The sequence below is a fragment of the Leptonotus elevatus genome, chromosome 2 (assembly GCF_054856555.1).
Source record: "Leptonotus elevatus isolate MCC_2025b chromosome 2, RoL_Lele_1.0, whole genome shotgun sequence".
In the NCBI taxonomy this organism is placed as follows: Eukaryota; Metazoa; Chordata; class Actinopteri; order Syngnathiformes; family Syngnathidae; genus Leptonotus; species Leptonotus elevatus.
Window position 1 is genome coordinate 33,583,187 of NC_141240.1, and position 16,282 is coordinate 33,599,468.

The 16,282-nt window shown below is 44.4% G+C and overlaps 1 protein-coding gene across 2 annotated transcripts in view; it reads left to right on the top strand.

Annotated features, from left to right (window-relative positions):
• The first annotated feature begins 1,771 nt into the window (after nucleotides 1–1,771).
• nol4la (nucleolar protein 4-like a) overlaps nucleotides 1,772–16,282 on the top strand; it is a 40,989-nt gene continuing 26,478 nt past the window's right edge. For both annotated transcript variants that reach the window (XM_086069161.1, XM_086069162.1), the window contains exon 1: nucleotides 1,772–2,391. In XM_086069161.1, coding sequence (XP_085925287.1) covers nucleotides 2,041–2,391 — 351 coding nt within the window. In that variant the 5' untranslated portion in view covers nucleotides 1,772–2,040. The remainder of the gene's footprint in view (nucleotides 2,392–16,282) is intronic.

The following is a 16,282-nucleotide window of genomic DNA, read 5'->3' on the forward strand; positions in this document are numbered from 1 at the left end:
ATTTGTCACGTGAGGGGTGTGTGCGCGGCAAACATCAGCAGAATCCTATTCGTTGACCGAAAATGGAACAGTCTGTAATTCCCGATGGCCAGTCCATCCCCACTTCTGATCACAGATCCCTCTGGTGCATTGCAACAGCATCATGAGGCTCCCCCTCATGGCGTTAATAGTAAAGAGAGCTTGAGTGACCTTTTGTAAAGAAGCATAAAAAAAAGAAATGAGGAACTATTTACACACATGCATTTGGGTCCGTTTCCACGGAAATGGCCAATTAAGTAATAGAGGGGAAAAAATCCCAAAATTGAATAGTCATCTTCAGAAAATATGGTCAAAACAGGAAATTTAATTTGGCAGGAAAGACATTTTGCCTTTAAAAGTGTGATTTATTTTTTGATTTTTTGGGGTCTTAATAAAGTATGACCTTTTGAATGAAAACAACTGCCAATAATTTAAATACTCGTCCGTCAAATGAACTGAATTTTCCAAATAAAATGCAATTAAAATGATGGGAAATGAGCACACAAGCATGCATGCAGCCTCGTGTGGACAAGTGCTGACATTCAGCACATGAAGCGATGTGTCGGCTTTGTCCAAATGTTTTGGTTTTGACCACTTAAAAAACAACAAATGGGTTAAAATAGAATCAATTTACTCGCACTAAACATGTTTTTCATTAAGTCTAACGAGTTCAATTGAAATGTGAAATAATCAACTTGCATAAAAATAAAAAAAATAAACAGTCCAAACAACCCCCCCCCCCCCAACCCGCGTGTAAGTGAAAGTGACTTTCAAGGAATGAAGATCTTTCTTTCTTTCTTTCTTTCTTTCTTTCTTTCTTTCTTTCTTTCTTTCTTTCTTTCTTTCTTTCGTTCGTTCGTTCGTTCGTTCGTTCCTTCTTTCTTTCTTTCTTATGCATGCATGGCAGATGTTGCAATCTTGTGAATTTCGAGAATCCTCCTCTGCATTTCACTTCGCTGTTTCAATTGTTAAAACGTCCCATTTGAAGCAATCCAACAAATTCATGCGTTGAATGAGACGGTTGGATCATGCGGCAGCAGCACCCATGCAGGTGTAGCCTATATGTAACTGCCCCCCCCCCCCCCGCCAATTTTTTTTTTTCTCGTCCTCACGTCGGACCTTGTGTGGTGCTTGTTGAATTCAATAAGGTTCTGGAAATGAACACGTGAGGTTCGCTTGCGGGACGACAACGTGAACAGGCGCAGCCGGGGAAATGAAGCCCAAAAACTGCAGAACCGCAGCATTTCTTTCACTTCTTCTTCCTCTTTGGTAAAGGCCCGTATTGCAATCTAACAAAGGCACCCCATGCTTTGTTGCACAACGGGATGGTTAGATCATCACCCAGCATTTTTTTTTTTCCCCAACGAAAGTATTCTCTTCCTTTAGTCGCACGGATGGCGGGACGGTTTTGTTTTAATAGATTCGCGTAGAAGCACAGATGCCATTCAAACAGGTGTGAAGAGAAGTGGGAGGCGCACCCCCCGTCCCCCCCCCCCCCCCACCACCATTCCCAGTCGGAAGTAGGTCGATACAAAGTGAAAGCGACGTGTTGTTTCTTTTGTCTTCTCTGAGCTCAAGAAGAAGGAGAAGGGATTTTTTTACGCACAGGTGGGAGATGGCCGCCCCTGTGCAGGACGTCCCCCCCACCCTCACCCAGTCAGCACCCCCTCCCTCGTCCCTCCCTCCCTCCCTCCCTCGCTCGCTGCTCCTCAGCTCATGATTTGAGGAAGTGACATTTTATCACCGCTGCGCAGCAGTCGGGACAGCCGCTGCAAACAGGTGTGCTGTCGTCCGGCCGGCCGTCCCGGGTCACTCACGCGCAACCGTACCGCGTGCCGGAAGCCGAACCGAGCCGCGTCGGACGTGGGACGGCGACGACGGGGCGGGAGGGGGGAGGAGAAAGAAGCCGCTCAAGTGTGCTCTTTATTAGCCGGGCTGTTGGATCCAGACGTGGAAGAAGAGAGAGAGAGAGAGAGAGAGAGTGCAGGGGAGAGAGAGCGAGAAGGGGGGCGAGGGCGAGTAATGGCAACCAAGAAGGCGGCGTGCGCGGATGCGCCCAAAAGGAGCCGGAGCCGGAGTCCGGTCGTGTTGGAGGCGGAGATGTTCAGCGAATTTCAGGACTGGTGCCTCCGCACTTACGGAGACTCCGGCAAGACAAAGACCGTCACCCGGCGGAAATACAACAAAATCATGCAGACCTTGTTGCAAAACGACGAGTCGGACGGCGTGTACGTGGACAACAGCCACATCAACGCCAAATTCAAATTCTGGGTCAAGTCCAAAGGATTTCAGGTGGGGACCAACGTGTTGGGAGAGCACAACAAGAAAGGAGCTCCGGGGAAGCCCGTGCTGTACGTCCCGGTCAAGTCAACGGTAAAGTGTGACCGCGTGCGCGTGGGTGTGCGTGTGCGTGCCGTCCCGTCTCCGTCTGCAAAACTTGTCTTCATTTCCAAGATGACAGCAAAGAGAAAACGCCAACATTTGGCGCTGTCCCACCTCCACTTTGTCCGTGCTTGCACATCCCATCTCAGCCCGAGCGCACCCCCCCCCCCACCCCGTGCACTCTCATCCCTGCTGCCATGGCAACGCCGCTGCCTGCCGGCGGTGGTGATGCTGAGAGGCTGTTGTGCAAAAATGTGCAGCAATACTAACATTGACAATGTGCCGCCTGAGACACTTTCGCACCGGACCCATGAGCACGACTCTCGTGGTGCAGTTTGGAATCTGACGGGCGCCCCATTAAGGGGGGGGTGCTAATCAGCTGCTGATTGAGGGATGTGCTCGCGACACGCGCCCTCGCTGTCCCGCCTAAACCCAGTGACGTGCGCGTTTGTCTTTTCACGTGAGCGTTTTGTGTGGAAAATGTGAACGTGTTGGCCGAGTGTGACTTTTCATTGTCGTGCTTAGGCAGGATGCGGATCGACTCGCACTCTTGCAGGCGCTCGTTGCTCTGGCAACACCTGTGTGCTCCGCCAGATTGTGGTGCGTCGACTTCTTTTGCGTGACGCATTTGCTTGTCGACAGCGCACAAAAGTCATACAGACCGCATATCGCAGGGCGGTCACAAGTGGGAGGGTGGTGGGGGGGTTGGTATAATTGGTGCCCATGAACACGCGGGGCTATGAAACAAAAGGGGCCGACACGCACGCACACACATGCAGTTGGTGTCGAGCCTCACTTGTTAGTGGCCGATAACGTCACGTATAAGAGGAAAGGTCAGGTCATCACATGTCCCACAAGTGATAAACAGTTGTGTGGGTGCATGTTCTCACCCATTTTAAATGTGCCTTCTGGGAATAACAACCGCCCCCAAAACAGGCCTGTGTTGATTGTGTTTGAGTGGCGGATCCCTCCACAGGTGCGCCACCTGTGCGAACGCACAATTTCCACGTGGGGCTTTTGGAGGCCGCTTAATCTCATTTCTGGGCTGGATTATGTTCCCCGAGGACAAGAGGGCAGGTGGAAAGCACCGAGTATGTTGAGTGTCTTTTGTGCAATGGCAGCTTTCTCTTCAGAAAAGTTCTTGCAGTCGATTGGGACAAAATTCCCCTGGTGTCTCCTAACCTTTGTTAAGGCAAAAAAATAAAAAAATATCCCAAAACAAAATGTCCTAAAAAATGGACACACAGGATGATTATGTGCCAAGTGTATGCACGGGTGTCAAACTTGCGGCCCGGGGGCCAGATCTGGCCTGCCACATAAATTCTATGTGGCCCGCAAAAGCAAATCATGTGTAATTTTACACCATCCTTGCTAAAATATGCACCACGTTTTTTAATTTGTGAATTCTAGTATGAGAGCATTTCAGTGTTGTGCTTGTCACTATATGTCACTATTGAGAGAACAACAACAGTGGTGCCTTGAGATCTGAGTTTAAATTGTTCTGTGACCACACTCGTACCTCAAAGCACTCGAAAAATCATCTAATGTCGTTGAAAAAAATGGAAATGCCAATCATCTGTTCCAACCTCCCCCCAAAACAACAACAAAAACTTGTTTTTTTAAGAAAGAAAAATATGGGTCTGTAATATTGTACTTCATAAAAATGTAAAGTAATAATAACATAATGAAATAGAGTGTAAATAATTAAACTGTTTGTGCATCATTATTTAATGCTGCAATTCAGTTTATTGTGCTCCTCCTTCTGGTGTGTCTGCCTTGCCCACCGGGGGCAGCATCATAGTCATGCAAACACAAACAAAGAAGACTTTTTCTTCTTCTACCACTCTAAGTGATTTTCAGAGTATGCCCTTGAGTATTGTTATATTATTTAAATGTATAATAATTCTAATAATAATTGTAATCAATATTGCATTCACGATGACTTTTTTCACAATTATTTATCATCTTAGGGAAACATCTGCATTTTGATCGCACTACTTTTTAATGAACAATATGTGAACAGTTTTCTCTGCAAAATGACACTTAAAAACAAATTATCATTGTAATAATAAATAAATTAATAAATAATACATAAATAAATCAATTATTAATAGAAAATAAAATTTGGGGGCTAATTGAATAAATATGTTATTATTTTGTTTCACATTACTGCCCCATATACAAAACAAGTCCAGACATCAGATGTTTCTTTCGAGCCACTAACTCGTCATCTCCAATTTTTTCAGTCCTCTCAAGTAACTTGAGGCTCTCGCTGCGTCGGGGGTTCACTTGTTCATTTAGGCAGTTTAAGGATGCCTTATTCATTTGTTCGCCCCCTGGTGGTTGGCTGACCACCGCTTGCGAAATAACTCGATTAAATATGCAGCATGGCTTCCATTTTATATGCAAATATTGCTGACGATCAGGTTAATTTAATCATAGCTGCCAAAATCATCATCACGATCAAAATTGTATTAATTGTGAAGCCCTATGTGTCTGTGATGTCCTCATTCAAACCTCCATTGCGGAAAATGTTCTTAAACTGCACTTATTGATGCTAACTGTTAGCATGCCAGTGGCATTTTCCATTATACTGTATGCTAGCATTAAGCTAACAGGCCATTCACTTCAAAATTCTCTATGTCTTATGTTTAGTTTTAGAGTAAATGTAAGCTGGAAGTGTTAATAAGAAGATTGATGCCTCTTTTGTGATGAAATGTTCATGATTTGCCAAATTTATTGCGAAGCAAGTGAAGTAGAGTTCACTGCTACCATATGGCGCTCAGGGTCAAAGGATAAAAGGTCAACAATGGCGCAAATCTCGGAAAAACTCCTATCTGAAAACACGAATAAAAAAAGAATTTTTGGACCAAAGAAAATGTAAGGAATTTTACAGCCTTGTCAGGAAAAATTATCCACAATGACATTCCTTTCTGCCCAGTTATTATACTGTTTCTAGGTAATGTTGTACCCAAGATGTGATTGTTGTTGTTTCTTCTTCTTCTTCTTCTTTTTTTGGGTTCTTCATTGTCCCCCTAATTTCTAAAATCATGCAGCAATTTCCACATATATTTTGAAGTATATTTCAATTCAGCTACCATTGAGTACATGCTACAAGTTGGAGTCATCAGAAAGAGTTTATTAAAATCCTGAGCGAGAGTTACAAATTCAGACATATTCTGTGTACCTTAAACGCATCAGTAGTCGGAGCAGAAACTGTACACACTATACGCAAGCTTCATGACCAATGGAAAAGTAACGTTAGTTTTACTGGAGATTTTATGCCACGGCGAAAGTGGATGGGAAGCTTATAAAAGTAATAAAGCAATTGGTTTTGCTTGAGCTTTTCACATTCTATGATTTTGGCTATTGTTTACTGTGAGACTACGTAAATACAAACGGAGCGACCAACTTACCGACCGCAGGTGTAGTGGCGAATGGTGTCGAATGGGGGCGTCTCGTAGTATGACGTCATCCAAGAATAACGTAATAACAATTTGTTTTTGGTAATGATGTTGTTGAATTTTGGTTTTGAAAGGCAACAAAACTATTTTTTGTAATATAAAATAAATAAATGGACAAAGGGGCACTTTGGGCAGCCCCCCCCCCCCCCCCACCCACTCTGCACGTGCCAACTATGGGTAAAAAATGGATCAAACTTCTACTTGGGTCAATTTGACCCAACTTTGTGTCAAGAAATGGGTCTTTTAGTGTAAAACAACTCATAAATATTGGTCAGATCCTTTACTTAAGTCAAAAAAAATGGGGTCATTTTGTATAAAACAACCCAGAAAGTTGGGTCAAATTGACCCATAAAGTGGATCGGTCCATTTTTGATCCATAATTGGGTTACTTTTGACCCAACAGTTTTTAGAGTGGAGAAGAGGACTGGCTTCTCCTTCTCCTCCGACAGAAAAGAAAAACATTTGAACACGGTAAATCAATCTAGTGACTGGTTGTCGTGTTATTACTTTGCCTGCTAAATACTTAGTTAATCCACTCACCAGATATGCCTTACGTCTTGTGCCCGAGACTGAGACAAGACCGAGAATAAATGCCTTTGACTCCGAGATGAGACCGAAACCCTTAAAAAGTGGTCTCGAGACAAAGACCGATCTCGAGAACTACAACACTAGTAATAATTACAAGAAGTTTGCCCAACACGCAATTGACTAAAACACCCGGCTCACTTTTGGTCTGACCGCAGTCTGCGATCAATAAAATTGGGTCATATCCCATGGCACACCTGATGATCTCGCATGGCACGGCAGCTTTGAATCACTGCTCCAACCATTGACGTTTTTACAGGAGACGAGTGTTGTACCTATCACCGTGTGTGTGTGTGTGTGTGTGTGGGGGGGGGGGGGGTTCTTTTTCTGACTCAGCACCACTTGGGAAACGCAAAGAAGAAACACAACATTAGGCAACAGGAGCCGTGTCTATTGATGAGTCAGAAGAAACAACTCTCGAAAATTGCGACGTTTGCTTTTGTCGGCCTCCTGGATTGTTCCGATGCAATTTTGCTTTGTTTGACATTCCGTTACCGTTTGCGCGTTGCCGCAAATAGGCCGGCGCGCACGCATAAGTGGTTAACGGTCACGGTCTAGCCCGGGGGCGGGGTGCCGTGTCTCCGGACGCCCCGCCGCAGCTGCTCCCGGACCATGCCAAGTTTGTGTATGGGGGCAAGCGCGCAAATGACGGGAGGCTGCACGGGTGGGGGTGGGGACGCACACAGAGAAGGCCTCTTGTGTGCGTCCGCAAAGCGCACAAGGCGGCTTCAGTGTGTGATGGGACAAAGGCTGCCGGCCGAACAGTCGCCACGCCGTCAAGAGGCTTCTGTCCCGGCCATGCAGCCGCAGACTAAATTCTGCTTCTTCTTGCTCTCATGTATGTCCGTGTTGTCTTTCTTCACGGCTCTCCCGACAGCCCCCAGTGTGGAGAAGCAACCCTGTTTAGCTCCCATTATGTTCTGATTAGGGAGGGGGAGGATGATGGGGGGGGTGGGGGGCAGAGACGCACACCAAAGATGCGCTGCAAAATTACATCCCACTAAAACAGGATACCGAAAAAGCATTTACCTTCACGTGAGCCGTGCGTTGAAGATTACATATCAAGAAAAAAATAATTCTCAAGCTGTTGCTTATAGTTGCCATGTCAACTGAAAGCTGCTGTAACTATGCAAGATTAGCATCACCGCCGATTGCTGTGGCCGCCGACAGGCGACAAATCGCAAATTTACAATGACAAATAAAAGGCACAGGACAAGTTTAGGTTTCAACAAACTAACTGTTTCATCAATCGTGAATCTAACTAATCGATTGTCAAATGAATCAACTATTTTGATCGTCAAACCATTTAGGGACTTTGTTTAACTTAAAATTGTCCAAATGATCTGATTTTAGCCATAAAATTGCTATTGATTACTGATCATTTAAGAACCTGATCACGTATTTGAACTTGGCATGTATATAAATAATAAAATACAATTTTCCCTCAACTATTGTGCAAATACAAAATGGCTGCCACATCACAGATCCCTCTGGTGTATTGCAACAACAGAATGAGGCTATCAAAAACATAATTAGCATCTGTTAGCATGATTAGCATACTGTATGTCGCCAATGATATTTAATCAAATACTCAAATCAGTCAAGTGAACTGATTTGCAAAATTATCTTTTTTAATCAAATAATATAAAAATGACCCATATGTTTGCTTCTTTTCTTTGCTGTTGGACTCCAAAGTAAACAGAAAGTCTTTGAACTGCATGTGTTTTAAAGCGTTAATGTGAAACAGGCGCTTTGTTTTGACGATCAAAAGGAATCAATAGTCAAAATTCTCCAGCTTTGTTGAGTCTCCTCCTTTTTTTGTGACTGGACAATGAAACAGGCCAACGTGATGTTTTCAGGATAGCTCCTTCCTCAATTTACAAAATAAAAGACATGATGGGGATGTCTCGTCTTTGTGCGCCGGAGCTTTGGAACCATCTCTGATCTTGAAAAGGCGACGGGAGATGTTTGCACCTCGCCATCAGCCGAGAAGGGGAACATCATCATCATTACTATCTGATTAATTAGGCCACGCGTCCCTTGAGAGGCCATCTTTTCGGGGAAAGGGCCACCGAGTCAAAAGAATATGTGCCCTATTATTCCACCGCATTTGCATAAATACCTTTTGTGTTGTTTTGTCTCCCTGCGCTTTGTCCTCACTTTTTCTTTGACGTCTGCATGGCCGCAATTTTCCACAACCTCAACCTCAACGCGATCACAAACATTCGCCGTCTGAACAGCTTGTTGTGTCATCAGTGCAGATTTCAAATGGAACTTGACAACAAACATATACAGGGAGTCCTCGAGTTACGTCGTACGCGACCTATGTCTTTCCGATCTTTACGGCGCCCGTGCCTCGCCCGCAGCACCTTCTTTTTCGTTAATTTCCCACAATAATCACGGCATTTTAAAGTTATTTAAAGTTGTGTTGTTGTTACCTCAGCAACAGGCGTCCATCGAGCCGGTCAGCTCGTCATCAGGCACGTTACGTTTCCGTGTTGAAGTTTCCATTAGCTCCTCCCTGCCGTCCGTCAGCAATGAATGTCCGTGCAGAAACACAAAATATTGGTTCCGGCATCTTCCGGGTCGTGCATAAATGTTTTTTTTAAATTTCTGTACAAAATATTTTGATGTAAATATCGTCTTTAACGATAAAATCCGACTTAAATCGAAATTGGGCTTACATCGCCAGCGTAGGAACGAAACTCAGCCGTAACTCGAGGACTCTCTGTACCGTGAGATGGAAGTGACCCGACTTAAGTTTTTTTTAGATAAGCACCCGCCGTGTTTGGACAATTTTCTCCCTTGGACTTGGTGGCAGTGATCTCACTACTTCATAATTCAGCTATTCAACGACAATCCCAATTAAGTTTACTCTAAAACTATTGCTAGATAGCTTAATGCTAACATATAATGAAGCACACCTTTGACATGCTAACAGTTAGCACCATTAGATCCCTTTATGGGTGACCTGACGTCACCGGGACATTCACGTTTTTTCTCATTCGCATCTGCATCTAATCAGGAGAATACGTGTTTTCACTATACTGGAACTAGCACTACTTCCTGTTTCCGTAAGAATCATGGGAAAGGTAGTCTTACTGCTGCGGTCGCTGGTGGAATGGAATGAAATGCTAAATGAACCGACGCGAGCTGAGCTTTTTTGGCGGCATGTTTCTAATGCGGGACAGTCAGTTTCCAATAGCTGCCGAGGTTGAGCAAAAAAGGTTAAATAATGGTGAGTGCATTGATTTGTTTAGCGCTGTGCAAGATAGCATTTAGCATTCGCTAGTGAGGGTTAGTGCTTCAAAAATAAAGAAAACTAAAGCAAAAAAATCTACAGTTGAATCTGCAAGCGCTGAGCCTAAAAAATGCGGGGGGTCCACTGTATTCTTTTTTGTTTATGTCCACATAACTGTATTTTTCTGCCACCTGGTGGCCAAGGCAGGCGCACCAGACGTAGCAGCACAATGAACTGAAGTGCAGCATTAAATTATGATGCACACACCGTGAAATCATTTTCATTCTATTCATTTATTTTCTTACTCTGTGTTTAGCAAGTGAAAGTTTAACTTATGAGCACACCGAGCAAAAGGTTGAATGCCCATAGAATCTAAAATGCTGTGGCAATTCTTGTGATATTTTCACAATGTGCATGTGCGTGTGAATTTTGGTTACCGTTCCTCATAGTTTTGAGTCATTAAGCGACCTTTAGCTTTTGTACATTTACAGTTGTGCTCATAAGTTTACATACCTCAAGGGTGTGTAAACTTTCAAGCACAACTGTATTTCTCGAGTGCTATTTGTTTCTTATTTAAACACAAGCTATTTTTTTTCTTGCAGTGTTGAGTCGACTGGAACGAATGAAATAGCATTTCCATTCATTTCAATAGGAAAAGATGATTTTGAGTGATTTGTTGACGCAACAAATTCAAAACTTGTGTCTCGAGGCGTATTTGTGTGTAAATCTCGCCATTGTGGCAATTTGAGGTGCAATGCAGACGGCACACGTGTTCGAGCTACTTTGTGCTCGTATGCGCTCCGGTACAAAGGGGGGGTCGCTGATGGGCTGCTCGGCGTTTCCTCCTTTCAGCAGCCTCTCTGTTGCCATGGAGAGACCGCTCTTTGCTTCCCCATAGGAGGAGAAATTAACACCATTTTTAACTGGCCTGGGGCCCGCCCCCCCAACCCCCGTGTGGGAGACAGTCAGACTTCCGCTCTTAACACACCCACACACTCACACACACACCTTTAAGTCACAGATAATCCCCCCTCGCACACCTCAGCTGTCATTTGAATTCCTTTCCCAGGACACAATTTGACAAAGTGAGAGTGAGCGGAAATGGGCGCGCAACGATGATGGGTTGCAGCTCATTTACATACGAGAGCAGACACTCTCGGTCCCGGGACCGGTGCTCCTCTCGCCGGTTCCGTCGGATATCGGGAGTGTCACGCTCGCCATCCGAGAATGTTCATCACGCGCACGTACAGGACGGCTGCTTGCAGGGAGCTGGCGGCACCTAATGTGGATTTAATGATGGCCTTTGTGAGCGCAGGCAGAAGGGAGAGGAGGATGATGATGATGTAAAAAGAACAGCAGAGGTGAAGAAATAGAGAAGAAACACGATGGGGGTAATGATGTCTTATCCCCATTGGATGTCATATCATATGCACCTTAACCTGCCACTATTAATCAGACGTGCACAGACCCGTCGCCAGAGCCCAGACTTAAAGGGGCACAAGAAATTCATGGGCGGGGCCAATTATCACCAATACCCTATATACAGCACTTACTTTGCTCCATATACATATTTTTGGATATATGCACTGCCGCTCCCAGTCAATAGTCTTGAATGGCAACCTTTGCGACAATTGCTGGCAAGTATTATCATAGGCAACATTTACAGTAGACGCCATTTTGAGAATATCAAAACAGCTGCTGTATTGGATGTGGTATAATGAAGCTGTTTGTGGAGATGCCTCGTTCACTTCCTCCTTGGAGATGTGACAAGCCACAACTCATTGGATTCATGAGAAACCATTGCTTTTGATTGTATTATTTTACCAATTTTTTTTTTTTATGGCAAATGCAATTGCCACATCCAATATGGCCTTTGCGCTGACATCACTTTGAACGGGCCACTGGGTTCAATGGGTGTCTGCAGCTGAAATTAAAAGTAAAAATGGAAAGCAAAACCGAACTTCATTTTAGATGTGTAAATGGTTTGTGGCTCCCGTTTTTTTGGTTTCTTTTATGAAACGGGTTCCAGAGGTGGGCATCATCATTGACTGGAATTGGTGATTGATGGAAGTGCCCACCCTTTGGCGTGTGCTTCAGCACTTTCAGCGAACACTTGATAATGCGAAGCCTCACAAAAATACACGGATTGACCGTGTGTACTCACCGTGATCGACAGAAGAAATCCTGTTTCACTCTGTGCTCAGTCGGTGCATTTTTTTAAGGCTTCGCATTTTCAAGCATTCGCTGAAATTGCTGAAGCACACACCAAAAGTTGGGCACTTCCATCAATGATCAATTCCAGTCAATGACGATGCCCACCTCTGATGGGTTCATGTGGCTCTTTAGTTGCCGACACCAATGTAATATGTCACTCCTCTCTTGCTGTACTGTGACGCGTCAGTGACCCCGGTTGTCGTTATTTACAAATATGTAAATATTTTTAAGACATTTCTTACCACATATATATATACAATACCAAACAAAAAATAAAGAACTTGTCGCTACATGTTGAAAAATGTGCAGGACTCGTATGCCAACATCGACGTGTACGTCTGCATACCTAACATTAGTTTCAGTTAAGCCGTTTTTTCTCAACAATATTGTGGTGTACAAAAATGCACAGTAACAACATTTGCTCTCTACATAACCTTCAAACATGGAAATGCAAGTACAAAATACTAGGGAGGGGCGAGTACCAATAACAGGTATCGGTATTGTGCCAATATTATAAGGTATTGGTATCGGCCTTTCTCTCATGCCTTTTTACGGATTTTTTAAATATTTTTGGATCGATCTTAGTTTGTCAGAAGCAGAGGGCGAATCTACATATTAACGTTATCTAAATGTTAACAAACATACCCACTATTTCATAAATAATTATAGTTTGAGTCATTACACTTACAACTTTAATAAAAAAAAAATTGCAATGGGCCAATTTGACCCACTAGGAAGGATAGAGTTTTGTAATGTTTCAGTGCTAACAATTAGCGGTATCCATTTATGCATAGGGGTAGTTAACCCACTGGTTTCTCAGGAACATTACTCATGTTTACGGGTCAATTTGACCCGTTATCCAAAAAGTGTCTGAAACAGCAAAAATAAAAATAAAATAATAATTCAAAACATGCGCGGCTAGTTATAATTAGTACTTTATAAAGCTAAACTTCTTGCAATGGGTCAATGTGACCCGCAGCCGAACTGGAGGGTTAAAATGGTATTTCATTGGGGGGGGGTTTCTATGGAAATTTTATGTATCAAAAGTGCTAGTGTTGGTATTGGTGACTACTCAAGAGTCGACTACTGAGCGTTATTATAATTGTGAATTGATGCTGGCCAGATGTTGTGAATTTTGCTAGCGCCATCTAGTGGCGGGGGGTCTGAAGCGTACTTGTAGCCTTTGTTAAAATATGAGCCAAACGACGACTCATATGTGGAAAAACTCGCACGTGAAGAAGGCCCACGATGTAAGACGTGGGGGGGAAAAAAGTGGAAAATCCCTGGCCTGGCATGGATCTTTCTGCATGTGCGTGGATCTCATTTGCAAGGTCCAGCATCTCTTGTGGCCTGCCTTCTTGCCTTTGTGACCCAGCTGCTTCCAGTCAAGCGGCCCAACCTCCTCCTCCTCCTCCTCCTCCTCCTGACCTGCCTTGTGCAGGACCGCTCCTCTCGCCATCAGCGACTCGTGTGCTCTGCGTGCGTGCGCGTGCGTGCGCGCAAGACTGCCAGCGGGGGTGGGGGCGGCCGACTCAAACCCTACAGTCTCCTAGCAACAGAGCGGTTTGTTGCGGGACAGGGAGTCGAGGCGAGGCGAGGCGAGGCGAGGATGGGGGCTGGTCGTACAGTGGCTGGGGAGGAGAGCAAAGTCCTGCGGGATTACAAAGAAAAGGCGAGGAGGGAAGGAAAGAAGCGTTGCGGTGTGTTCATGATGTCTTGTTGCCATTTAGGGACGCTGACATGTCTCGTAAATGTGCTCTTTAAAACGGCCCGCCACGGTTGATGATGATGATAGCTGCTGCGCCGTTCAACAGCTGTTCTCCTCTGAGATGCTTCCAGTTCTGCTGTACTTGGACACACAGACACGCACACGCCAAAGCAGGATGCGTTCAGGGGTGGGATGTTTCACTCCTTGTTGAGTCTCGACTGAAATCGTTGAACTCGAGGCGGCCTTCAGTTATTGACGAGACTGACGTCGTGGCTAACTTCATTTTCTTGTACACAACAGGTTGCAAAACAACAAAGTAAGATTAGGGCTGCAGCTGTCAAATATTTCTAGAATCCATTATTGCATTGATTATTAAATGGATCGGATAGTAATCAATTTTGCATCAAAGTTGACTCGACAGGTGGTTAGGATAAAAATACAATTAATCACAACCACTTTTTTAGACACTGACATCATCTGACGCCATCACTGAACACCAAAGTGGCAAATTTATTTATTATTATTATTTGTTTTCTAAAGTAAAAGCAGATGTTTCCAAATTGGATTCAACACAAAGCTAATCCAGAAATCGAAATATATTTGCTGTTGAGAGGCTGAAATAAGATGGTTCAGTCAAAAGTACTTAAAACGCATTTGCTCCCAAAAACGTAATAAAACGTTCTATTTTACATATTGCCATGGTCCCAAAAACGTAAAAAAAAGAAAATGTTTTTTATGCTAGAGTATACAGAAGGCTTTGATGCACCCTCTGACCTGAAGAGGTCGCTTAAAACAAAAAAACAACCAGCAGGTGGCAGCAGAGTATAAGAGCTCAACCAGGGCCATGTTGCGAAAAGCTCTTTTTGCCATTGTTTTCAACAGGTTTGTGAATAATGATGAAACTTAGCTTTATTCCAATGCTAATTGCTGCGAAACTGAAACGGTTACAAATATACTTTTTTTTTCCTGATGAAAGAAGAGACTATAATCTTACTTTTGGCAGGTTCCATGTTTTTATAGCAATAGAACACAATATTCAGAATTCACAATAGTCAAAATCATGTAAAACAGCTGGGAGCGAAGGGGGTTGCTTCAGCCAAAATGGCTGGGAGTGAATGAGTTCAGGGCCCTAAACAATTACTCAGTTATCAAAATAGTTTGATAGTCAATTAGTTGTCAATTAAGTGATTAATTATTGCATTTCTTGATAGGATAATCCTTTTATGATCTCACAGACAATTCAGTAGATTGTTTGAAAATAAACAATTGTGCAATAATTCATTGATTAATCAACAATTAAGCGATTATCAAATCAATCGACAACTATTTTGATGATTGATTAATCATAACTTGGAATTGTCTAAATCCTCAAAATTTCAGCCTCTCGGCAATAAGTATTCTCAGATTTCTGCAGTCGTCCCTGAATGCAAATGGATATCTTTGCCCCCCCCACCTCACCACCACCACCACCACGAAAAAAATAAGACATTTGCAAACTTCTGCTATTATTTTGGAAATCAATGATCAACATTTTTGCCAATTTTCTCACAGACGTTACACACCAAACCAATAGCTGATTTGATGAATCGCAAAAATCAACAGATGAATTAATTATTAAATTAATCATTAAAGAAAATGATAAATTAATAGAGTAAAACCCAATAGCAAGAAACATGTACTTTTTTGTACTAATAAAGTGTTTGAAGCAGCGAGGAGGCCTTGAGTGTCGTCGTCTCTTCCGAGCGCGTCTCGGAGAATTTGGGAAGGATTCAGCAGCGATGCAGCAGCGCTGTGGGTGCAATGCACACACCACACTTGGATAAGATTATCTAAATCCGGCGTGAATGGACCTGACACCATTGTCCCAAGCAGCGGTGGCGCTCGTGATGATGTCACCGGGAGCGGTGTGGCGGGGAGGAAGGGGGTGTTACTGTGATGATACCTTGCTAGATTACAGCTGCGGTGATGAGCTGGAGGATTGTTATGATTTCGTTTATTAGCGTTCCATTTAGCCCATGCTGACAGGGGAGAGTGGCTGGGAAGAGGCGGGGCAGGCCGGATTAAAACAAACCCGCTCTGTGAGCTGGTTTTAGTTGCCATGGCAACCATCATTACCTCGCACTTGGGAGAGCCGAAGCAAGAAGAGAGAAGGAGAGGGGGAGGGCAGCAGGGGTTGGGGGGGGGGGGGGGGGGTTGCGCGCGGGGGGCTGAGAAAACGGTGCACCACGGTCCGTCCGGATGGGACGAAGAAATGTCACAAACCGGGTGGAGTACACAAATGTCGGGGGGGGGGGGGGGGGGTAATGTTGTGCTCCCTTCAGGGCCACGGGACAACTTTTTCCACTCAGAATGCTCCTCCTACAAGCAAACAATCATTCCCAATCTCCTGAAAATCAAACTTCAATTTCTCATCCATGACTTCATGTTAACTGCTTCCCGGGATGGTTCCAATCGCAACTTGAGTGGGGGTGGGGCAGACTCGGGAAACCCTTTCAGGGAGAGCGATGCGGTGGATGGATGCGGTTGTCCTGGCGATCCCACTTCCAGGGTGCGACACGTGACCCTTTGCCCGGCACACCTGCCCGCCCGAGAGAAATCAGTGGCAGTTTCTATGGCGACAGGGTCAGCGGTGCAGGAGGCAGGACGGCTGCCAGAGGTGGCGCTCGGTGG